At 36.3% G+C, this 27,045-nt stretch overlaps 1 protein-coding gene across 5 annotated transcripts in view; it reads right to left on the bottom strand.

The window, feature by feature from the left end:
* The window catches only part of POU2F1 (POU class 2 homeobox 1), a 181,953-nt gene that overhangs the window by 65,058 nt on the left and 89,850 nt on the right, over positions 1-27,045 (bottom strand). For 3 of the 5 annotated variants that reach the window (XM_047784013.1, XM_047784012.1, XM_047784010.1), the window contains exons 1-2: positions 19,321-19,764; positions 16,001-16,066 (exon numbers count right to left, since the gene is read on the bottom strand). In XM_047784013.1, coding sequence (XP_047639969.1) covers positions 16,001-16,066; positions 19,321-19,348 — 94 coding nt within the window. In that variant the 5' untranslated portion in view covers positions 19,349-19,764. Of the gene's footprint in view, positions 1-16,000; positions 16,067-19,320; positions 19,765-27,045 lie in introns of those variants that run through there. The other 2 variants (XM_047784009.1, XM_047784011.1) reach the window with 1 other exon arrangement.

A 27,045-nucleotide genomic window follows, 5' to 3' on the forward strand; every position in this document is an offset into this window, starting at 1 on the left:
TTTTGCATTTACATTCATCAAAGATACTAGCCTATAAGTTTTCCTTTTTGGTAGTATCTGCCTGGTTTTGGTATTAGGGTGACGGCTTCATAGAATGTCTTTGGGAGTGTTCCTTCTTCACACTTTTGGAAGAATTTAAGGAGTGGTCTAAGTTCTTTTTTTCTATGTTTGGTAGAATTTGTCGTGAAGCCATCTCATCTTGAACTTTTGTTTGTAGGGAGGTTTTTTTTTTTTTTTAAATTACATATTCAACTCCATTTCAAGTGATTGGTCTGTTCAAATTTTGTATTTCTTTTGATGGGCTGTATGTTTATAGAAATGCGTCACTTTCTTCTAGGTTTTCAAATTTGTTGGCATATATATTCATAGTATTCTCTCTCTTTTTAAAGATTTCTGTCGTATCATTGAGATTTTTTTTTCTTTTTCATTTCTTGTTTTATTTGGGTTTTCTCTCTTTTCTTCTTGGTGACACTGGCCAGGTTTGTCAATATTATTTACCTCTTCAAAGAATCAGCTCTTGGGTTTACTGTTTTTGTATTTTTTAAAATCTCTATTTATTTCCTCTCTAATCTTTATTATTTCCTTCTTTCTGCTGACTGTTCTTTTTCTAATTCTTTTAGGTTGTAGGTTAGGTTGCTTATTTGAGATTTTTCCTGTTTTTTGAGGAAGGCTTGTATTGCCATGAACTTCTGGCTAAGAGGTGCTTTTGTGGCATCCCATAGATTTTGCATGGTTGTGCTTTCATTGTCATTTGTCTCAAAGTATTTTTTATTTTCTTATTTGATTTCCTTGTTGGTCCACTGGTTTTGTAGTAGCATGCTGTTTAGTCTCCAAGATGTCAGTTTTTTCTCATTTCTTTTCCTGTGGTTGATTTCTAGTTTCATGCCACTTGTGGTCAGAGAAGATGCTTGAAATAATTTCTATAGTCTTAAATTTTTTGAGGCTTATTTTGTACCCTAATATGTGGTCAATCCTAGATGATGTCCCATGTACACTTGAAAAGACTACACATTCTGTTCTTTTTGGATGTAATGTCCTAAAAGTATTATTAAGTCTAACTGTTCTATCAGTTAGGATCTATGTTGCCTTATTGATTTTCTGTCTAGAAGATCTCTCCATTGATGTGAGTGGGGTGTTAAGTCTCCTACTAGTTGTATTCTCATCAATTTCTCCTTTTATGTCTGTTAGTATTTGCTATATGTATTTGGGTGCTTCTATATTAGGAGCATATATATTGACAAGTGTAATATCCTCTTGAAATGATCCTTTTATCATTAGCATCCTTCTTTATCTTTCTTCATGGCCTTTGTTTTAAAATCTATTTTGTCAGTTATGAGTATTGTAATCCCCACTTTCTTATCATTTCAATTCCCATAAAATATCTTTTTCCATTTCCTCACTTTCAATTTATATGTGTTCTTTGTCCCAGTGTGGGTCTCTTGCAGGCAGCATGTTGTAGGCTCTTGTTTTTTCAATTTGATCTGCCACTCTATGTCTTTTGATTGAAGCATTCAGTCTATTGGCATTTAAGGCATAAGTATGTGTTTACTGCCATTTTAAACCTGATTTTCTAGTTGATTCTGTTTCTCCTTCGTTCCTTTCTTGTTTCTTTCCAAAGTTTGATTATTTTGTTTTATTTTATGCTTGTGTCCTCTTCTTTTTTGTTTTTGTGAACATATTTTTTCTTTTGAATTGTGGTTGCCATGTTTGACAAGTATGTTAATCCTTTCCTGTATCTGCTTGCTTTAGACTGAGTCATATAGACTCAAGCATATTCTTAAAAAAAAAAAAAAAAGAGTCCAGATTTTCTTACTCTCTTTCCCCATTTTTTATTATACTGGTCCTTTTTTACATCTTCAAGTTTATCCTTCTGCCATTTGCTGTGTTTATTATCACTTTCAGAAATAGCTTTTTTTTTTTCCCTTTTTGATACGTATACTGGCTTAAGTGATTACTTTCTAATTGTGATTTCCTCAATCCTATATATTCCTACTTTTTTCCTATTTAGAGGAGAACTTTTTTTAAAAAAAAATTTTTTGGGGGGGTCTTTTTTGTCATTTTAGGACCACACCCATGGCATATGAAGGTTCCCAGGCTAGGGGTCGAATCAGAGCTATAGCTGCCGGCCTACGCCAGAGCCATAGCAACACGGGATCTGAGCCTCATCTGCGACCTACACCACAGATCACGGCAATGCTGGATCCTTAACCCACTGAGCAAGGCCAGGGATCGAACTCATAACCTCATGGTTCCTAGTCGGGATTTGTTTCCCCTGTGCCACGATGGGCACTCCTTAGAGGAGACCTTTTAATGTTTCTTTTAGGATAGGTTTAGTATTGCTGTATTCTTTTAGTTTGCTTTTCTGAGAAGTTCCTTTATTTTCCTTTCTATTTTAAATAATAATCTTGCTGGGTAAAGTATTATAGGTTACAATTTTTTCCCTTTAGAACTGTGAATTTATCTTGCCACTCTCTTCCGGCCTGCAGTGTTTCCAGAGAGAAATCAGCTGTTAGCCTTATGGGAGTTCCCTTGTAATTTAGTCTTTTTTTCCCCCTCTTGGTGCTTTCAGATCTTTAACTTTTGCCATTTTTATTCTATGTCTTGCTGTAGGTCTGTCTGGGTTCATCTTGTTGAGAACCCTCTGTGCTTCTTGATCTGGATATGTTTCCTTCTTTAGATTTGGGATACTTTCAGCCATAATTTCTTCAAATACATTTTCATTCCCTTTTCTTTCTTCTCTGTCTGGGATACCTATTATGCATAGATTGGCATACTTTATATTCATTCCCTTTTCTTTCTTCTCTGTCTGGGATACCTATTATGCATAGATTGACAAGATGTAAAAAAGGACCATTATAATAAGACGTGGGGAAGGGGAGTAAGAAAATCTGGACTCTTTTTTTTTTTTCTTTTTTTTAAGTGGCAATGGTGGAGCATGTGTGTTCCCAGAGATGTCTTATATTGCTTTCATTTTTTAAAATTTGGTTTTCTTTCTGATGTCTTGATTGGGTGATTTCCATTAGTCTATTGTCCAAGTCACTTACTCATTCCTCTGCATTATTCATTCTGCTATTTAACACTTTTAACTCAGCTTTTGTCTTGGAAAACTTGGCTCCTCCTCATAGTTTCCAGTCCCTTTTTAAAGTAACCTGCTTTACTGTCAATAGTTGTTCTTAATTCCTTCAGTATTTTCATTACCTTCTTTTTAAATTCAGTTGTTTGTTAGACTGCAGAGTCCTGTTTCATTGTTTGCTCCTTCATTTTGCTTTTATTTTTCTTACTCTGTGAGTTTAGGGAAAACATTTGTCCACTGTAGTCTTGGAGGGTTATTTATATGTGGGAGTGTCTCTGGGCAGCTTGTGCAAGGTTTGCTATTTTTGGGGCATGAGGGCTATTTTTGGTTTGGATGTTTTCTATCTCTATCCTCAGTGTGTGCAGGTAGTTACCCCCTTGATAGGGGGTGTGCAGGTGCATAGCCTATCCATGTTTCCAGGAAGGTAGAGGCAATGGGTGGCAGTTGGTCACTGGGCCTTTGGCTGCAGGCTGCGCCTGGTTGCAGGGTCCTTTGCAGTAGCAGTGACCCCCAGAGATATGGGGGCTGTGCCCAGGGCACTTGGCAGTGGCAGTGGTGGAGCATGTATGTTCCCAGAGAGGTGTTTGCAACAAGTGGTGCTTGGTTGCAGGGCCCTCCATGCTGGCAACCCCTGGGATGACTGGGGCAGGTGGTGCTTGGTCACTAGACCATAAGTGGTGATGGGCCATGTCCACCTCTGGAATCTGAGATGACACCCATGCAAGAGAGCCCACAGGAGCACAGAGATAGAAATTCCTATGGCAGTCCTCCCCAACAATGGTGCCTTGCTTCTCTGATGGGCCCAGGCTTCCCATGACACCCATGCCTGAGAGCCCACAGGTGCACAGAGATAGAAATTCCTATGGCAGTCCTCCCCAACAATGGTGCCTTGCTTCTCTGATGGGCCCAGGCTTCCTCCTGCACTATCTCAACTGTGGTGCATTTCTCCTTAGCCCCCTCACACTAGCTGTTCCCACATAGCCAACCCTAGTCCTCTCCCCAGGAGTGACTTTTGGTGCCTGAGTCCAAGTACCCAGACCCCACCCAAGTGTTGCAAGCTGTGGTGTGCTGGGCTGTGGTAGTGACTGTCTGTGTCTCTTTCTCTCTGCTTTACCCTCCTCAGACTGGTTTCTGTACTTTTCTCTGAGGCTTTGAGGCTCCCTCTCCATCCCAGCTAATCTCCCATCAGTTAGGTGGCCTTCCAATGTGTTGATTCCTTTTCTCTTTCACAGCTCTCTCTAAGGAGTTCTGATCTGTCATGATTCATTTCCCCCTCTTCTCTCTCTCTTCCCTCTTGTTCTGCCCAGTGGAGATTTTCTTGCCCTTTGCAGAAGCCTGAGATCTTCTCCCAGCATTCAGTAGCTGTTCTGTACGAATAGTACTACATGTAGATGTTTTGTTTTTTCTTTTTCTTTTTTTGATGTGTTTGTGGGAGAAGGTGAGCTCCATGTCCTATTCCTCTGTCATCTCCTGGACCTATTAGCTTTATTCTTAATTGTAGAAAATGAATGACTTGTAACCTACCACCTACTGAGACCAAGTCTTTTTCAAATGACTTAATACACATGTCACTCAACGGAAATATTTTGAAGACCAAGAAAACCAGAAAGTTCTTATTCTAAATTCTAATATCATAGTAACATTTTTGTTGACAAAAATTTAGCAATCATGCTCTCCTCCATCTTGCTCTTGCCTCATAATCGAGTCAAATGCTCCTTATCCGTCTTTACCTTTAAGACGGGAGCCAGGTAAATGGTGGTATTTCCTTGCCTTCTTTGGTAACACAAAAAGCCCCTGAACAGCTTCAGTAAAACTCATTATCCTCTGATTTTACCTGATGTCACGGTTCCTAGCTTGAATTATGACCCTTTGCTACCAATCCTTCTTTTATTGTTTATTTATCTGGATGAACTATCTACTCTCAGACTTCTTTATTGTATTCTATTGCCTAGTTTTCATTTTCCCAGTATCACAAGGACAACCCTAATTGCCTCTATTCCTAACCCTATTTAGGGCACTTTCTTACCTTCCCTTCTACCTAAAACCTTATTATCTATAATTTATCTTTAACTCCTTCCCTTTCCCATTTCTCTACTTTAAAAAAGAGGCAGGGGTGAGAGAGGGTTCTTCTAGGCTAAGCTACTTCATTTACCAGTGCTCTGAAACCTACCACCTCCCTTCCCCTTAGAAACTTCGTTTCCTGAATCATCCATCCTTTTTTTACCTCTCCCCTCCTACTGGTTTTCTCCTTGGCATATATACAGACTTGACTTCCTCTTCCATTCTTTCCTTGCTTTTGTTTAATAAAAAGCATCATCAGCATAATACTTACACTCATAATAAATACTAATTATTGAACACCAACTAAGTCACACATCTACTTGCTGTCAAGATCAACTCTATGCAATAGATTATTATTATTTATCTCCATTTATAGCTAAGAAAACTGTGGCACAGAAGGAGATAATGTGCCCAAGGTAGCATAACTAGTAAGTGAAAGAACAAAGATTTGAATCTAGACGGTTTGGTTCCAGAGCCTGAGTGTATAATTACTGTGATACACAGCTTCTCATAGAGATTCCATTAAAAGAGTTGCCTACATTTATCTTTCCCTTACCTTAACTATTCAATTCTCTCTCCACATCAATTTCTTTCCCCACCACTTACCTAAAACCTTAAAAAAGCCATCAAATTCAAAGGTCACATTTTAAGCTTCCTATGTCTCTACCTCACTTGTGGGACTTGATTACATTGAATACCCACTCTATGAACTCTGCTGTCTGGTTCACCTCTGTTTTTTATTTTATTTTATTTTTTCTTTTATGTTAGAGTACAGTTGATTTACAATGTTGTGTTAGTTTCAGGTATACAGCAAAGTGACTCAGTTATACATATACACACAGCCATTCTTTTTCAGATCCTTTTCCCATATATGTTATTACAGAACACTGAGTAGAGTTCCCTGTGCTATACAGTAGGTCCTTGCTGATTATCAATTTTATATAATTGTATGTATACGTTTACCCCAAACTCCTAATTTATCCCTCCTCCCACCTTTCCACTTTTGTAATCATAAGTTTGTTTTCAAAGTTTGTGAGTCTTTGTTTTGTAAATAAATGCATTTGCATCACTTTTTAGATTCTACATGTAAGTGATATCAAATGATATTTGTAACTCTGACTTACTTCACTTAATATGGTGATCTCTAGGTCCACACATGTTGCTGCAAATGACATTATTTCATTCTTTCTTATAATTAATATTTCACTGTTTATATATATCACATCTTCTTTACTACCAAATGGACATTTAGTTTGCTCCCATGCCTTACCTTTTGTAAACAGTACTACAATGAACATTGGAGTGCATGCATCCTTCCGAATTATGGTTTTCTCAGAAATATGCCCAGGAATGGAACTGCTGGATCACATGGTAGTTCTAGTTTTAGTTTTTAAAGGAACCTCCATACTGTGCTCCACAGTGGTTGTACCAGTTTACCTTCCTATCAACAGTGTAGGAGTGTTCCTTTTGCTCTGTACTCTCTCCAGTATTTTACTGTTTGTGGACTTTCTAATGATGGACATTCTGACTTCAAGAATTGAATCTCTCTTTCCTCCAGTCCTGTGGAGCTCTTGCACTCAAGCCCCATTGGTCTTCCTATCCAATTGTTCTGGGGGCTCCTCGTTCTGATTCTAGACCCTGAAGCTGGGGAGCTTGATATAGGTCTCAGAACTCTCCTATGAGAGAACCTTTGTGATATAATTACTTTTCAGTTTGTGGGTCGCACACCCATATGGTATGGGATTTGATTATATCACGAAAGTGCCCTCATAAAATCTCACTGTAGCTTCTTCGTCTTTGGCTGTAGAATATTTTCTGTTGATGGCTGTTCAGCAGTTAGTTGTGATTTTGGTGTTTTTGAGGGAGGAGGTGAGTCCTTCTATTGCAACATTTTTACCTCTGCTTTTGTCTTGCTGGTGATCTCCACAGTTGCTCTTTTTTTGGTCTAAGTAATAAGCACTGTCCAAAGGAAATTTCTGTGATGATGGAAATGTTTTATATAGGTGCTGATACAGTAGCCACTAAATACACGTGACTACTGAGCACTAGAAGTGTGGCTAAATGACTGAATTTTTAATTTCATTTAATTTTAATTTAAACAGCCACATGCAGCCTATCGGACAGTGCAGGGCTACTTCATGGGCTCCTCTTTTTCTGTCCACCCTTTCTATGTTGTAAAAGAGTTTGCCCTTGGTTCTCTTCTCAACTTATTCCACTCTCTTCCCAGCGGTATCTCCCTAAGTACTTCCACAACCATATAAGCAGACAGATTTCTTTACTCAGGAACCTCTCCCTTATCTTTTAATTGCTCACATCTTCACCTGCCAGTGCCACAAGGCACCAAAATGTAACGTCTTTATTTCTTTTATTTTTTGTGCTTTAAGGGCCATACCTGCAGCATATGGAAGTTCCTAGGCTAGGGATCAAATCAGAGCTGCAGCTGCTGGCCTACGACACAGCCATAGCAAGGCTGAATCCTTAACCCACTGAACAAGGCCAGGGATTGAACCTGCATCCTCATGGATACTAGCTGGGTTCGTAACCTGCTGAGTCACAACAGGAACTCCCAAAATGTGACATCTTTAGAACTAAATGTATCATCTCATTGTCAAGTCTATTTCCAGCTCAGGAAGTCCTTACCCAGGTAATGGTGCTACATCTATCCCAGTCCTAAGTCAAATGCAGGTATTCATTTAGATTACTTCCTTTCTGGCTTGTTTTTTTTTTTTTTTTTTTTTAATTCCCTCTCAATCTTCTCTTCTCCTGCAAATCCTCATTAAATCTGACCCCTGGCTTTCACTGCTGCGCTCTAAGACAGAATGCAATATAATAGATCTAACTGAAAGAGTAACGGAGTCCAGTTTTTTTTTTTGCTTCAAGCAAGATGTAAAATATGAGGTGGCTAGAAAAATATATTATACTTGTTAGAAAACACAAACAACAAAGTGACAAGATAGGGAAACTAAACTGCTTTTTAAGGAAGAAGAGAGAAAATGATAAACAATCTCATAATCTATGCCTGAAACAGCATTTTAGAAACAAACCCTCTTATTAATGTTCATTTAATGAATAAAAATGAAATGGATTTAAAATCCTAATTTTTATTATTGATTATCACTTGGTGAAGAGATCAACTGCTCACGCACTCATTTAACAAAAGTAATCTTAATTTGAATGTCACTTAATATTCTCATGGGTTTAATAATTATGACTCTCGGCCTCATACACCGAAACGACAACAACAACAAATTTCTCCACATGCACCAAAGGGCAGGGCCAGAACAAGTTTCTCAATATGTAGTGGCCAGAATCCCCCAGAAGCATGTACTCTGACATCTATCAAACCAAACACCAGAGGAGATCCATCTTTCCTACAGGTGTTTGCTTTTCTGCTTTAGACCACCAAGAACAGAGTAATGTATCCTCCACTGTGCTCTTGAGGCTCTCAAGAAGTGTTCTAGCCAATTTCAATGACCTGTAGAACTACCCACTATTTAAAACATAACTATGAAGGAAGGCCAAGAAAAATCAGTATTGGTATTTCTACCCTGAGGCTTATAAGAACACTTTGGCCAGTGCAGAATGCAGCCCATACAGTAAAATACGTAATAAATTTAAAATAAAAACAATAGCAATAAAAATATTACTAATGACCTTAGATAAACTAAGTTCCAAAGAAAACAACTCTATGGAATCTGAAATCTGTAACTGTGCCACTCTCTTCTGATGACAACTTCATGGGAGGCCTGTTCCTTGGTGAATTTCTCAGGCTTTTCCTGAAAATGCTGGTATCTTATCTGGAAGTGTTTTCCAAAAGTACCACTGGTTCAAGACATCGACATTTTTCAATTATTATGAAGAACAGCAGGTATATTCACTGGTGCCCTGGTCTTTAAGGATCTTGTGTCTTTATCTTAGAGAATATGATGTCTGATTATGCTCTCTTAGGAATATAACTTCCCAACATCATGGCACTAATAAGTCCCACAGAACGAATACATCACTGGTTGCTAAGAATTTCTGATAATAATTTTGGAATGCCATTTCATAAATGCATATTACGATGTTTTAATAAGCTTATTTGGCTTTTTCAGTTGCCAAAAAGAATTTGATATTATCCCGGGAAAAAAAAATCACCTGAATGAAAATTCAAGTGAACAAGGACACAAAGGGAGCCTTAGCTCTACCATAATTCAAGTAAAAAAAGACTTACAGTTATATGACCACAAACTCAATGAATCAACAGGTTAAAACCAAGACCACCTAAAACTGAGTTCTTGTTTGGTTACAAGATGAGTCAGTTGCTTAAAAATAAAACAAATTTTAATATTTTAAAATAGATAAATATTATTAGAAAACATAACATTTTATATTAAAATTTTAATCTGATGTAATTTTTACCTTAATTAAAATTATGAGAATTATAAAGGCCATAGCTATGGCAATGGCTGAACTAACGTCTGAAGAACTGTAATACTGCCTAATTCTGAGGACTAAATGATAAAGGATTTAGAAATTACATGACAGGATAAAAAAAATCTAAAGGAATTAAAACCTTCAGAGCAGATTTCTTCTTCCCATCTTAGCTTGTACTATTTCTTCATCCTGAACAGGCACTGCCTACTACCATCACATTTAAATCCTACCCAGCTTCAAGGCCCAATTTAAGTTCCACCTTCTTTAAAGCCTTCCCTCATCCTCCCAATCAGAAACAATTTCTCCCTCACTGAATTCTCATGGACTTACATAATACCTCCTATGATTATGCCATCATATTTTCATACATTTTCTCTATAACAAATTTTTTGAGAATGAGTTACTATTTCATTCAACTTTAGTGATCCTACTGAGTATAGTATAGTATCTTGCATACTGGAGACAAAACAAAAGGAACAACATAGCTCAAAACGTAAGAGGATGTCTCTGCTCACTTTTATAGATATGTGTGACTTTTGTCAAGTGATAAATATCTAAGCCTCAGTTCCCAGATCTATAAAAAGAGAAAAATAACACCTCATATGGTTGTTATAAGGATTAAATGAGATGACCTATACAAGTGCTTAATTCATGAATGACAGCCACTATTACGTTACATTATTACTTTATAATAAATTACATTTTAAAATAAATTACTTTATAATAAATCACTTTAAAAATTTTTTATTAAGTATAGTTGATATACAATGTTGTGCCAATTTCTGCTATATAGCAAAGTGACTCAGTCATACATTATGTATACATTTTTTAATATAAACCATTTTATAATAAATGTCAAATACATGAAGACTTACAATAGGGCAATGACTTCCAGAAGAGCTTTCATTTTTAAAAGATGAGGAAAATCATTTTAATCTGTGTTACTCCTAAGAGCAGAATTTGGAAGAATATAGATAACAGAGTTGAACAACAGAACAGGATGATCAAAAACTTACTGTTCCCTGTCAATGGATGAGTCCAGGCACAGAGCAGATGAGTATTTGTCAGAAATACTGATTAAACAAGCCTACTCTTTGATTAAAAAGAAAGCAAGCTTTAAAATTCGTCAAAAAATTTTTTTTTTACATTAGAGAAAATGCTTTGGTTTTTTTCCTACTGATACTTATAATACTTGATTCAACTTCTTTACTTTTCCAACTGTAATCTATAATGCGACTGATCAGATTTATTTTAGGATAAAGTACTGTGATAGGTTGCCCAAAGATGTCTACATCCTAATCTCAGAAGCTGTTAAGTTACCTTACATATGATCAGATCAAGTCAATGGTCTTGAGACAGGAGGCGAAGTGAGATGGGGGGGTGGCATGGGGATTATCCTCAATTATGTGGGTAGACCCAGTGTAATCACAATGGTCTTTAAAACAGAAAGAAGGAGGGAGAAGAGTCAGAGAAAATGTGATGATAGAAGCAGGGATCAATAAAACAGAGAGAAAGACCTATATTTCTGGTTTTGAAGATGGAAGAAGAAGCCATAAACCAAGGAATGTTGGTAGCTTATAACTGAAAGGAAATGAATTCTCCACAGGGCCTTCAAAAGGAACACAGCCCTTTCAAACCTTAACATTAAAACTTCTGACCTCCAGAGCTATAAGATAATAAATTTGTGCTGTTATACCCAGCAATTTAGCCATTAGTTATATACTCCAAAGAACTACACACCAGTGTTCACTGCAGCATTAATTCACTATGGCTAAAAGCGGAAAAAACCCAAGGGTCCATCAACAGATGAATGGATAAACAAAATGTGATATTACATATAAAGTATTATTCACCTAGAGACCCAACATAGATAAAGTTGAAAATACGCTAAGTGAAATAAGTCAGACATAAAAGAATAAATATTGTATGATTCTACTTATAAAAGTATCTAGAACAGGCAAACTCGGAGTCAGAAAACAGAGGTTACTAAGAGAGAGGAAGAAGAAAACAGGAGAGTTATTGTTTCCCCTAGGGGAAGCATCCTTGCCAGCATCCTTGTACAAAAAGCCATGTTACAAGAAATAACATTACTACTCCCTCTTATCCAGATGGGTATTTTGTTGGGAGGGAATTAATTTGGCCATTTTCTTCACTTCTGATCTTGGACTTCTTGAGCTAGGCTATGGAAAGATCACATAACCTTGTTGGCTAGATAAGCTACACATCTGTATTCTTTGAGTCTGACCCTCAAGAAGCTTGTTAATCTTTTCAATTTATTTTTATCAATTCCTTAAAGGTAAATACACAAATCTCATTCACTCTACTCAAATCCCCAAATCCATTTCCTTCAAAATCTTTGAGGCAGTGTGAGATAATGAAAGGTAATGAAACATTCAATCTTTGCAATCACAAATTACTAAACGAGTTCTTAATTTATTTCTCTTATCTGTAAAATAGGCATAATACATGCTACTTGCCTTATAAGAGTATTTTAACAATTATGATATAAAGTATATATAATAAAGTGGCTAGCCAGACACATACAGTAAGTATTCAATAAATGATAACTGCTGCCATTATTACTATTGTCCTTGCCTTCCTTTCAGATGACCACTTCAACTACTTCAATGAGAAATGAGAAAAATGGAGCAATCTAATGTCAATTATTCCTCATTTTCCTTCTCCTTGACACCTCAATTTCCTGTCATTATTTAATCTTACCTACTCCTCAATATGAAAATGATAATAGCTTTTCCATTTTCAAAGTTAACTCTCCATTCTGTACTTTTGATTCTCCTTCCCCTACCTCAGTTCCATCAGTTGTTTTTCTTTAATTTCTTTTTCTCTAGTGGTTCCTTCTAAGTGGCCTATGAAGTACTCACATTTCTTAAAGAAATACCACTATGGCACTTTTCTATACCTCCTCTTGAATTATTATAATTTATCCTGAATCTGTCACTGAGGTTATCTGTCTCATCTCTTAATGGATTGCTAACTCCTCAAAGGACTGACAGTATCTCATTTACTTGCACTAACATCTTTTAATAACACCAAGTACAATATCTTAAATACAGGACAGGCACAGACTGAATAAATAAATTTATAAACCTAAACAAGAGATCTTCAATTAACATGTAAGGGCTATTTAACAAAAGTGTATTGTCAGATTTAGCTGCTCAACCTAAATGAATCACTCTGGCCAGAGAAAGGCAAAGAACTAATGTATCAACACAATATTAAATATTTTCATATTACCATTTCCTTAAACTGTCATAAATCAAAAATTATTTTTTCCCTGAAATGTTTAAAATTGTTGAAATCTACACAAAAGTATTATGAATCCAGAAAATGTGAAACTTCAGTTTTATTATAATGTTAAAAGTTCTTTCCATTGCAATTTTTATTGGTTATTCATAAACTAACAAAAACTAAGAACCTATATATTTTTACAGTTAAACAATTTGCAGGTTTATATTTTTAAAATAAAAATCAATTTATAAGCATATAATTATCTGAATAAATGTAATTTTACATCTAACACTAATTAAACATGATAATTTAGTATGCAAACTGGAACTCAAATGTATTTTTATATTCCTAAGTTAAACTGACAGTGGGAGATGCTAAGAACATAGTGACAGACCCTTAACATTTGAGAAACTGACATTCAAGGTGTCAGTTATCTTCAAGTGAACGTAAAAGTCCATAACATGGAAGTAATTTGTAGTTTTATAAAGGTAACAAATGCTTTAGTCAACATATAGAAAGTAAGTTGCCACACTCCAGAGTTAGGAGAGCTGATCATCTCATGTTTGATCCAATTTCTATTATTATTGCATTAATAGTAATTCTTGTGAAAAAGGAATAAACATTTTCCCTATTTGTAAGGAAAAAAGAAAATCAACTGCTATTGCTGGTGACAGAAATAAAGACATCTAAGAAAGCACTAGTTCTTAGCCCAAAATCAGAGTTTTAGAGACACTGAAAAGTAAAATATCCAAATTCATACTGCTCAGCTCTATGGCTGGAATGAGTCTGCCATGCATTCCATATTAAAACAGGGCAAGAAATTCATGAGACTGTTTCAGCAAGTGTTCCAGCTAAACTTTATCTTATGTAGCTCTATAAATGGTTTCAGACCTGAACATATATATAAATCGCTGCTTAAATTTTCAGTTTTATCTAATTATAGTTCATGGGAGAAACCATGTGCAGGGTGTAAGCCATATGCAGGGTGTAAATCCTGATCCTGCTTTTATTTTCTGGCTGGCTCTGTGCCTCAATTTCCTATTCCTTGACAGAATACCTAAACAGAAGGGTTGTCATGAGAACTCAAATTGAAATCAGATAATGCACACAGTGCTTAAGATTTTTAAAAGCATGTCATTAGAGTTTTATTAAATGTAAGTGTTCAATAAATGGCAGCTACTAAAACTTCTATAATAGTGTATGATAGTGATGGATTCCCAAGGAATCCGATTTAGTGGACATTTTTAGTGTTCTCCAATCATTGAGTCTGTTTCTCTTTCCTAAGACATACAAGACTCTTCTTTGAATCTGTCTTTTGTTTGTTTGTTTGTTTGGCTAAAAACAAACCTGCAGCATATGGAAGTTCCCAGGTTAGGGGTTGAATCTAAGTTACAGCTGCCAGCCTACACCATAGCCACAGCAGCGCAGGATCCGAGCCACATCTGCGAACTACATCACAGCTCATGGCAACTCTAGATCCTTAACCCAATGATGGAGGCCAGGGATTAAACCTGCATCCTCATGGATCCTAGTCGGGTTCATTAACCACTGAGCCACGAAGGGAATTCCTGAATCTGTTCTTTACAGGGGCCCTATTTATTCTCCTCTAGCATCTTAATGGGATAAACTACCCTATTTCTCTCTGCAAACAAGTCCCACACTTAAGCTAGGTGGCCAAAAACTGGCAGAAAGATTGGTGCTACAAAGGAGTGCAAGATGGAGCCCAAAGAGGGGACAGAAAGGAGACTATGATGACACCACAGACAGAAGAGAATGCTGCACTTCCCCTTCTCAGGAAATACTACAGAAGTCAACCTGGCCAGCCTGTTAGAGTAGCTTGAGACACGTTAAATACAAAAGGAAGTACCACCGCTCAGCTTCACATAAAGAGGCAGGTATGCTTTGGAGATTAAAAGATTAACAAGTATTTCCAGGTACAGACAATTTAGAATGAAAGATATGTAGGAGGAAGCTGCTATCCTGGGTCAACTCATCTACTTCAAATTAAAAAGTGTTGTGGCCAGAAGGGGTGAAAACAAAGCTAGTTTCTAAGGGTGACTCTCATTTTTACTATCTTCTGTAGTTAAGCATTTTAAAATGACGAGTCAAAGAAGCAACCCTCTCTGCTAGTGAAAAACTTAGTGTAACTATTAATTTCTGGGTAGCCCATTCATAATTCCCTCCTTAAATGGTTGTTTATTTTAATTTATGCCTTTACCAGAAACTGGGAAAGTCCCTGTACCACCTCTGGCAGATGATAAAGACATATGGTCAAATGTCAAGAATATGGGCTGTGGAGACAATCTAGTCTTTATGGACTTACCATTTTCCTATGGGGCATCAGTTTCCTCATTTATATGATATTAATTTTCTCCTGATAAAGGGCTTAATCAAGCGTGAATTTAAAAAAAAACAAAAGGATGTATTAGAAGTGTGTGTTTTCATCTACTCATAATATCATAACTTCAATATAATTTATATTGAACGTGGATAAGATTTCCTTTTTTTTTAGGGCTGAACCTACAGCATATGAAAGTTCCTGGGGTAGGGCCTGAAATGGAGGTGCAGTCACAACAGATCCAAGCCATGTCTTCAACCTACACCACAGCTTGTGGCAACACCAGATCGTTAATCCACTGAGCGAGGCCAGGGACTGAACATGCATACTCATGGATACTGTCAGATTCTTAACCTGCTGAGCCACAGTGGGAACTCCATAACATTTCCTATTTTGATTAACATCTGTAACAAGAGCAACTTTTTAATGAATAGCTACTGTGTAGTTGGCAGCATGCTCAACACATTTCCTCTAATACTCACAATGACCTACAAAATTTATTATCCCCATTTTATAGGTGAACAAGTTAAGTCTCGAAGAGATGAGAAGTTGCCTAAAGTCACATTACTAGTAAGTGACTAGTATTTCTTACTCAAAACTAACTGACCCAAGGACTATTGTCTCAACTACTGATAGGCGTTTCTTTGATTATGCGGCAGCAAAAAGAAACAACCTGCAGGAGTTAGATAATCTTAAGTATAAACACAATCCCAGGTCCTGCAAACACTAACTTATATTTGACAACTCAATACTCAAACTGGTCTTTATTTGACAAATATGCTAAGCCATGCTTAAATGGGAAGTTTCTTCTTTTAGCTATATTACATCTATTTAAAAAGGTAGATCTGAGATTGATCTCTTACCTGTGTTGCTATCTCCACTCTCCATAGATGGTTTACTGGTTTCTGACGGATTGTTCATTCTTGAGTCTGCAATAAATCAGAGACGAACAAGATTTTTTAAAAACTGAGGATGTAGTTAAAGAAAAGAGTTAAGAATAATGACCAATGTTACAGTCTTCCATTTCAAGGAGAGATGGTGTCAACACTCAAATACTGGAAATTATAATAAAAGTTTATCTGAAAGAAATTTAGGATTCCCTTAACCCTAAAGTGATCCATAAATAAACTATCTTCTTAAAAATTTTAAGATTCTTCCAAGAAACATAACAGAAATCTGACCTAAAAAATCATAATAGAGAGTGTAATATAAAAAAAGTAAAAATACTTTGTAATATGAATCACTAAGTACATTAAAGAAACAAAGCTGGGGCGGGAGTAGGGGAGGAGGGTGCACTTCACAAAGTAAAATATATTATTCCCAATAAAGTTTCTTTTTTTATAAGTAAAGATATTTATTAATTATAACCTAAAGAATTCACTAGTAATCTTGATAACAGACTGGACAGAAACTCAACCTATCAGAATAAACAGAAAACATGTCTTTAAAAAAAACCAAACCTCTGTATTTACTCTGTATTTACTACCCACCCCCACCTGGAACAAACTAAACATGTGTCAAAGTGAGGATATATCAATTCATACCTCAGTCAATCCAGTACAAGAAGCTGTACGAGATACAACAGATACATCTAATAACTGCAAAGTTAATTCATAATCACACCACCTAAAAATTATACTGCCTTGATATCCTAAATGAACCTGATGTGGGTTTATTTCTTCTAGTGTTACCTGTATAATGAAGGCTTTCATAGTAATAAGTTTTCATAACGCAGTATTAAATATCTTGGAAGACGTGCAAGAGGAAAGAGAAGGAAAAATCTGCTTTTCTCTATCTCTTTTAAAGGTTAAAAACTAAATATACATTTAATATATATCTTATTCTACTTCTACTATGAACTCAAACTTAGTATATTTATAATCAAAGAAATTTACTATCAAGTAAGTTCTACCTTTTCCCCCACGTGAGTTAAGAACCACTTAACTATAATTATGAGTAAAGGATAATATTTAAACTATATTATATTTGATTTTTTGACTGAAGAGCACATTTTGTCATCTGCTTAAAGTTTCACTGGAAAATCAAAACAATCATTAGTAGTTCCAACCACGCTGTCCACAGCTGCTTTACCACATGCATAACTGATGAGAAAGAATCAAGAGTCCTTCTCCCATAAATTTCATTTCCAACCTGGAAGCTCTGTAATAGTTTTTTCTACAAAAGTTTTTGAAACAAATGCTTGCCTTATGGGTCTATGTAGTCCTATCATATCTTTGATTTGTTTTTCAGATGTTCAGAGGGTTCAAATTTGTGGTCATAAATGAGGGTAGTTCTATAACTTCCTTCCCCCTGCTATCCAGAAAAATTTGAATATCATCTGAAAGCAAACTAAGGTTTGAAAGGAACAGGTGTACAACTTAGTAAAAATCAGCTTTCTGAATGACTTAACCAAAGTCTTAGGAAAGTCAACAAAAATCACAACAAATGTAACAGAATATACCATTGAGCATACATGCTGCTCAATGCTTGCTTTAAAATGTATCTTAAAAGAAAGTAGGGGAAAAAAATGATGAACCAGTTAACATTCATAAGAAGGGTAATAATTTTTCCACATACCATAGAAACAAAGCTGTAGTATATAATTCTTAACAAGTCATGACCTTGTATAATTCATATCCTGATTTTCACATCTCTAAATTAAAATTTATTTCACAAGTATTTTATGTCAATCTTCTAAGCACTTTCTATTAAAACTGTCAAAAGCTTCAAAGACATTTAACAAAATTATTTCATGTACACAAAAATAAATAAATAAAACCAAATTTTGATTTACTGCATGAGTGTTGTACAATGGAATGGAAGAATGTTTAAATGATATTTACTGTTAACTGACAATAACAGAATTAGAATAAATTTCTAATTCTAAAATATAATGCTAAAAATATTCAAAAAGGTACTTTCCTTCCTTGAGTTCCCAACTTAGTAGATGTAAAAGAGCAAATATAATTAAGTTCTTTTTTGATATTTGTAGTTTTTTTCTCTCTGGACACAGTGAACTGACTGTTAGAGTCTATCACACAGTCTACAAGTTGCTCTTAGATTGAACTGTTGACATCAGTTTGTTATTTTAGTCATTCACCCTTTTAACAGGGTTTTTAATCATATGAATATTACTACTATGAGATTAGTCCATGCCTTCTGCCTAAAAATGCAAACACTTTCAGAACTATCATTTTATTTTATCCTGAGCAACTGTGATGGTGATGGGGGCAGCCTCAATTTTGAGTGGGAAAAATTACATACAGGAAAAAAAAATTATTTGCAAAGGTTTTAAAACTAAGATATCATAGTCCTTACCATCACCATATCATAGGTGACCAGAGGAACCCAAAGAGGTTTCAACAAGTTCACATACAAACAGAAAAAACTCAACATAAACTATGGCAACATGAGTCACGTCCCTCTAAAAACCAGTGTTCAATTAATTTTATTTAAAATTTTAATCACCAGTTTATACATTCAAGCCACATAACTTTCCCCCCAAAGTCTTGTTCTATAGAAAAAACTCTAAAAACAGGTTTTCCAGCACTTAAAAATTGTTTCCTAAAGAACAAAAGTTGGTTTTTAAAAATAAAAAAAGACTAGTATTTGCCAAAATTTGAAAACAGTTAATAGTTTCTAAAATTTGGAAACCGAAACAGCCCTATTGCAGTAACCACTCCGATTACCCTCTGCATTAGTATTTATGGGAAATAAATATGTCTCTATCTTATGCACTATGGCTCCGTTTTATTTTTCACTAGGCACTTTTGGTTTGTATATAAGATATTTACATTTGGTATGCAAAATATTTTTTGTTAAGATGTACATATTATTTAGGTACACTTTATACCTTGTTTCAGATTTAGACTGTTTTTAGAACTACATGAAATGCTATCAGAAATTTCCAAAAAGCAAAAATGTCCTTCATTCAAGATGAACTCTAAATCTACACTATTTACTGAAAATATCCTCTGAACCAGAAGAGCTAGTGGTAGGGAGGGACCTACTGCAAATTCAAGCATGCTTGTGCTTTGCAAATGCTTTCCTCCTTCCCGGCTCAATCCACCTCTCCCCCTTCGCCCAATAGGTTGCATATGCGATTAAGCATTTATGCATAGTCAACCCCACACATGCTATTTCCATATTAAAGCTTATAAGAAAGAACTGTGCTGGTACCCACCTAGAACATAGTCACTGCAGTCCAGCATTGCTGTGAAATCTTCTAGAGGTTCAGACAGTCCAAAGCAAGGAAGAAAACAGGTAGCGGTTTGGGGTGGGGGAAAGAAGGTACTACTATTTCTAACAAATCTACACTATATTCTTAAGAGAACAAGGGTGGGAGGTGGAAAGTGGATTAGGGGGAGAAGCAAAACACAACTTCAGTTACACCATAGCAATCTTCAACTGAATAAGGAAACTTCAGTTGCTCAGAGTTTTAGTCTCTCCTACCAGCTAGGACTGACATTGTCAAGGCAACTGAAGCATGAAAAGTTCCCCTTTTTGTAATAAAATAGAAACAAAGATTGCAGCTGGCAGTTTCCATAATGAAGCTTAATCAGTATGCGCGTGATTAGGGCCTTATGCAAATCTCTCCTCGTTAGCACAGCAGCCAGCACTTTGAAGTCCACGAACAATTCATTTACAGAATACACTGAAAGCACCCCCTGCATAATTTAAATCATTGCATAAATATTTATCAGTCCATTTGCATATTAATTGGCAGTGCATGAAGGGAAAAATTATCTCCTGAGTGCCAGCATAATAATTAGGAGGATAAAATGAGACTTCTTCCAATGGTCTGGCTTCTTGGACCTAACTTGAGATAGTACCAGGGGAGAAGGGAGGGACAGGAGACAGAGTTCTGTTAAAATGCCACTGAAATGACACGTACAAATTAGAAACAACTCTACAGACTTAAGCACCTTTAATCTTATTCCTGCTGGCAACAATGACTTCAGTAATAAGAGGATTTGCAAAAAGCTTTCTACACAATCCAAATAATCCCAAGGAAACAATTAGCAAGGTAGAAGCAGAACACAGGGCTGTCAAGATGGTGCTAGCCTAGTGATAGGGAATTTTCCAAATATTAACATACACTGTCAGGGGAAAATCCTACTTTAAATCAAGGCACCAGTATAAATCCAGAAGCAGTATAGGATCTATAACATTATCTTCAAGAGTATGAAAATTTTATCATCTACAAATACTTTTATACAACCAAACTAACAAAACAGATGAGCTGAATGCCACATAGCATGTAGTGTCCTTCCCCCATCAAAATGAATGTAAAGTGTAAGACAGTTTGTTATTTATAGCATCAATCAAAAAAAAAAAATGGGCCATGCAAATAGTGGAATTACTTAGTATTTTCAAGTAAATTTCACTTAGTGGATATAAATCTATATATTTAGAATTCTTACAAAGGAATATATTTATCTATTTGAAGTGAATTTACAAGGTAAAACATCAACCCCCCAATTTTTTAGGCATTACCACATGAAAACATTCCAATGTAATCATCATAGACAATTTAGAAGATTTATAAAAACCCCATGAAATAGTCATCTATTACCCCCTGTTTAAAAGTAAGGAAACTGAGGCACAGACAGCTAGAGTATCTTATATTAATATCATATGCATAATTTGGTATCAGGATTTAAAACTAGATTTGCTAACCTTAAAATTGGACCTCTTGGCTACTATTATACCTACAGACAAGTTACACATTTAGGGAACTAGTGGTCACAGGGGGTTGAATTAAGTAGACTAAAACACTAAAACAGTTTATTTTCAGTTAGTAAAACACTAAAACAGTTTATTTTCAGTTGGTAAGGAACCAATAATTGGTGACAACAATTTTGTGTTTAAAAGTCAGGTGTGGGCATTTCCATCGTGGCATAGTGGAAACGGACCCAACTAGGAATGATGAGGTTGCAGGTTCTATCCCTGGCCTTGCTCAATGGGTTAAGGATCCAGTATTGCCATGAGCTGTGGTGTAGGCAGCAGATGCAGCTCAAATCTGGCATTGCTTGCAGCTGTGGTGTAGGCTGGCAGCCATAGCTCTGATTAGACCCCCTAGCCTGGGACCCTCCATATGCCAAGGGTGTGGCCCTAAAAAGACAAAGGACAAGAATAGAATAGAATAGAATAGAATAGAATAGAATAGAATAGAATAGAATAAAAGTCAAGTGTGTATAGATACACAGAAGAGTGCACTAGATTTGAGGAGAGTTCTTAAGGGCATTATCTCATTAATAACTTTTTTTTTTTGTCTTTTTGTTGTTGTTGCTATTTCTTGGGCCGCTCCCGCGGCATATGGAGGTTCCCAGGCTAGGGGTTGAATCGGAGCTGTAGCCACCGGCCTACGCCAGAGTCACAGCAACGCGGGATCCGAGCCGCGTCTGCAACCTACACCACAGCTCACGGCAACGCTGGATCGTTAACCCACTGAGCAAGGGCAGGGATCGAACCCACAATCTCATGGTTCCTAGTCGGATTCGTTAACCACTGCGCCACGACGGGAACTCAATAACTGCTTTTATTTAGAACTAATCTTGAAGCACGCCAAGCGTCTGATATTTAAAAGTATATATGGGCCTTTTCCCAATGTTAAGGATAAAATTAAAGTCAACATGCACATGAAGAAATCAAAGACAAGAAATCTTTAAGAGCCCTTCAAAAGGATTTCCTTGCAAGTCAATAACTTTGCTGGGAACAGAACCAAACACCCTGCTTAACTTTTAGATCAGCATTCTGTTACACTGCTAGTTTTTCTATGTTTTACAGAACCACAAGATCCTTATGAGAAGGTTTCAGGGAGAAATGTAACACTGCCATATAGTACCTGTGAGACTTTCCTTCTTTGAAACCTGCTTTTCTCATCCATAAAATGATCTTTCTCATGAGGCTGCTGTGAGGATGATAAAGGTGCTTGTGCTTCTCAGACTAGACCCTAGACTATAGCATGAGGTAGCTGTGGGCCAGGGAGGACATCAAGACACAGGATAAAAATGGCACATCCTTCAAGAACATCAATTTTATTCAATAAACATTCACAGTACTAACAACTTGTGAAAAGTCTATATCCTGTAGAGATAGGCTTAAAAGTTATGATTTCAGATCTTCCTTAAAGATAGGCTTAAAAGTTATGATTTCAGATCTTCCTTCATTCCCCTTGTTTTTGTCAAGTAACTCTTTGTTTCCCCAAAATCCCACAGCAATGATGATGTCCCTCTCTTTTGTTTTTAACCCATGTACCCTTCACCCAATTTGTCCCACTGATTACATCTTATATAACTAATAATATAATACAACTAACAGTACAAATCCAGGAAATCAGTATAGAGTGTATGTATAGTTCTATGTTATTCTACGGTCACATGTGTAGATTTATGTAACCACCACTGCAATCAAAATATAGAACTAGTTCATTACAAAGAATTCTTGCTGCCACCCTACTATAGGCATATCCATTCCTCTCCCTCTAGCTATTCCTAATCCTTGACAATCACTCATCTGTCTCATTGTCATTTGGAGATTATACAAATGGAATCATACAGTACATGACCTTTTGGGGTTGGCAGTTTTACTTACCACAATGGCCTTAAAATCCATTAAATTATTTTGTATATCAATAGTTCATTCTATTTTATTGCTCAACAGAGTATTCCATAGTATGGATGTACCACAGTTCATCTAACCATTCACCTACTGGGGAACTTTTTGGTTTTTTCCAGTCTTTGGTTATGACAAGTAAAGCTGCTATAAACATTCACAGAATGTTTATAGCAGAATGGGATATACACAGAATCACAAGCTCCACCCTAGGAGAAGGTATTTGCAAACGACATTATCTGATAAAGGACTCTCATCTATAATATGCAAAGTGCATTTATGTACATATTTTTATGTGGATATAAATTTTTATTTCTCTGAGATAAATGCACAGAAGTGAGACTGCGTGGCCATATGATAAGTGTATATTTAGTTTTAAAGAAAACTGCACATATTTTCCAGAATGGCTGTACCATTTGACATTCCCACATTCCTCATACATTGAGGAATTTGCATTTCCTCAATGTATGAGAAACTCAGTTTCTCTAAATATATACCAGCATTTGGTATTGTCACAACTTTTTATTTTAGCTGTTTTAATAGGTATGTACTATTGGTACAACCACTATGGAAAGCGGTATGGAATTTCCTCAGAAAACTAAATATAAAACTACCATATGATCTAGCAATCCCACTCCTGGGCATATATCCAGACAAAACTTTCATTCAAAAAGACACATGCACCCCTATGTTCATTGTAGCACTACTCACAATAGCCAAGACATGGAAACAACCTAAATGTCCATCGACAAATGAGTGGATTAAGAAGACGTGGCGCATATACACAATGTAATACTACTCAGCCATAAAATAGAACAAATTAATGCCATTTGCAGCAACATGGATGGAACTAGAGATTTTCATACTAAGTAAAGTAAGTCAGAAAGAAAAAGACACATACCATGTGATATTACTTATATCTGAAATCTAATACATGGCACAAATGAACCTATCTAAAAAAAAGAAACGAACTCATGGGAATGGAGAACAGACTTGTGGTTGATGGGGAAGGGGAGGGAGTGGGATAGACTGGTAGTTTGGGGTCAGTGGATGCAAACTATTGCATTGGGAGTAGATAAGCAATTAGGTCTTGCTATAGATAGAGCACAAGGAACTACATCCAGTCACTTGTGATGGGACATGATGGAGGATAATATGAGAAAAAGAATGTATGTATATGTATAACTGGCTCATTTTGATATACAGCAGAAATTGAACACTGTAAATCAACTATAATAAAAAATTTATAAAAATAGGTATATGTACTGATACCTCAATGGTGATGGTAGTCTTAATCTGCATTTCCTCAGTGGCTTATGGACCATCTTTTGGGAGGCTACTGTTTTTTGTTATCATTGTTCATTAAAGAATAGCTGACTTATGGGGCCAACTTTTTTTTCTTTTTAGGGGCCACAAGTGCAGCATACGGGGGTTTCCCAGGCTAGGGGTCGAATGGGAGCTGCAGCTGCCAGCCTACACCACAGCCACAGAAATCCAAGCTTGTAGGATCCGAGCCACATCTACAACCTATACCACAGCTCACAGCAACACCAGATCCTCAACCCACTGAACAAGTCTGGGGATCAAACCTGTATCCTCACAGATAATAGTCGGGTTTGTAACCCACTGAGCCACAACAAGAAATCTGGGACCAACTTTTCCTATGTGTATTTACCATTCACATATTCTCTTCAGTGATATATTTATTCCTTTCTTTTGGATTTTTCTAAAAACCCCCAAATTCATTTTCTAATGGTTTGGTTTCTTAAGGGTTTGTTTTGAGAGTTCTTTATACATTACAGCTATCAAACCTTTATCAGGTATGTGCTTTGCAAACATTTTTCCTTACTGTGGAGCTTAAATTTTCATCCTTCTAAGAGTGTTGCACACAGCAATTTTTAAATTTTGATTAAGTCCAGCTTATCGAATTTCTTCTTTTATGGTCTGTGTTTTTGGTGTCATGATGTAGAACTGTTCACCAAGACCAATACCCTGAAAATTTTTTTCTCTTTTTATTCTATTGTGAGCTTTAAGGTGAAGAGTCCACCGCCCCCCCCTCCCCAAATCATTCATCAAAAAGACAATCCTTCCTCTGCTGAATTGTTTTTGTACCTTAGTCACAAGTTCACTGGCTGTACTTGTATAGATATTTCTGGGTTTTCTATTCTGTTCCACTGATCAAATGCGTTAATGCTTCCACTAATATCCTGAGGCTTTTATTCCTGCAAAGACTGATTCTTCCCACTTTATTCTTTTTCAAAAATTTGTAAGCTTTTCTAATTCTTCTGTATTCCCATATTAATTTTAGAATAATCTTATCTATGAGAAACCTTAGTAGGATTAACAGATACATACTACTATATACAAAATAGACAACAAGGGAACTGTACTCAATATCTTGTGATAACCAAGAATGTGAATCACTTTGCCGTACAGCAGAAACTAACACAACATTGTAAACCAATTATACTTCAATAAAAAAATAACATCTTATGGGGATTTTGACAAGAATTGCATTAAACCTGTATATCAAGTGGGGAAAAAATTCATCTTTCCTATGATGAGTCTTCTAATCCATGAACACAGTATATCTTTCTACTTCCCTATATCTACCTTGACTTCCCCCATTAGCATTTTGTAGTTTTCAGTATACAAGTCCTGAATATGTTCTGGTGAATTTAAAACTAAGTATTTCTTTTTTTTCTTTTTCTTATTTTTATGGCCATACTTGAAGCATTGGATCCCAGGCCAGGAATCAAATTGGAGCTGCAGCTGCTGGCCTACACCACAGCCACAGCAATACAGGATCCAAGTGCATCTGTGACCTACACCACAGCTCACAGGAAGCCAGATCCTTAACCCACTGAGCAAGGCCAGGGATTGAACCCACATTCTAATGGATACTAGTCAGGTTCATTACCACTGAGCCACAATGGGAACTCTACTATTTCTTTTTAAGCCATTTTTTAAAGGTAAGGGTGATAGAAACAAATTCTCTTTACTTTCCTCCATCTAAGAATGTCCTGATTTCTCCTTCATTCCTCAAGTATATTTTTCCTGGATATAGAACCTGGGGGTTTTGAGCTCTTTCTGTACTTGAAAAATGTTTTGCCACTGCCTCCTAGCCTCCATGGTTTCTGATGAGAAACCCACTATCATTAGAATTGTTTTTCCACCACAGGTAAGGTGTCATTTCTCTCTTGCTATTTTCAAAATATTTCCTTTGTCTTTAAGTTTAGATAAGTTTTATGATGATGTGTCTTACAGATTTCTTTGGGTTTATCTTGTTTGGAAGTCGTTCAGCTTCTTGGATCTGTAGGTTTATGTCTTCTCCCAGTTTAGCAAGTTTTCAGCCATTATTTCTTCAAATACTTCTCAGTCCGGCCCTCCTCCTCTTCTCTTGTAATCTTCTTTTTGTCACAGTCTTACCCGTACCTGAAGATCTGTTCACTCATTTGGTCTATTTCTCCTCCTTGTTTGGACTGAGTAATTTCTACTGTTCTCTCAAATCACTCTGTCCCCTCCATTCTGCTGTGAGCCTACTCACAGCAGAAGTTTTTTATTTCAGTTTTTAATTTCAGTTACTATAGTCTTCCATTCTAAAATTTCCATTTAGTTCTTAATATTTTCTAGTTCTTTAATGAGGCTTTCTGGGTTTTTTTTTGTTTGTTTGCTTTTGCTGAGACTTTACATTTTATTTTTTATTTCTTTCCTTTTATTGTTCTAGTAAAGAAATTTCTCATGGAAGTACTTTAAGAAATGATGGGGGAGTTCCCGTCGTGGCGCAGTGGTTAACGAATTCGACTAGGAACCATGAGGTTGCAGGTTCGGTCCCTGCCCTTGCTCAATGGGTTAACGATCCGGCATTGCCATGAGCTGTGGTGTAGGTTGCAGATACGGCTCGGATCCTGCGTTACTGTGGCTCTGGCGTAGGCCGGAAGCTACAGCTCCGATTAGACCCCCTAGCCTGGGAACCTCCATATGCCGCAGGAAGCAGCCCAAAGAAATAGCAAAAAAAGAAAAAAAAAAGAAATGATGGGAATATGTGAAAAAGAAATAGAAGCCAGCATGAAAGGTCTCTCATTGACTAACTCTGGACAACTTGGGTAAAAATAATAATAATAATAATAAATTATAACCATTGCTCATAGGAATTCATGAGTCTGTGCTGATACAAGTAAATAAACAGGGAGAAGAGAAAAAATTTTCTTACAATAGAATGTCAAGAAAATCAACATTTGGAAACTACCAGAGTAATAATAAGTTCAGTCAAGAAACTAATGCTAAATGT

This window comes from Phacochoerus africanus, chromosome 6, assembly GCF_016906955.1.
Source record: "Phacochoerus africanus isolate WHEZ1 chromosome 6, ROS_Pafr_v1, whole genome shotgun sequence".
Taxonomy (NCBI): Eukaryota; Metazoa; Chordata; class Mammalia; order Artiodactyla; family Suidae; genus Phacochoerus; species Phacochoerus africanus.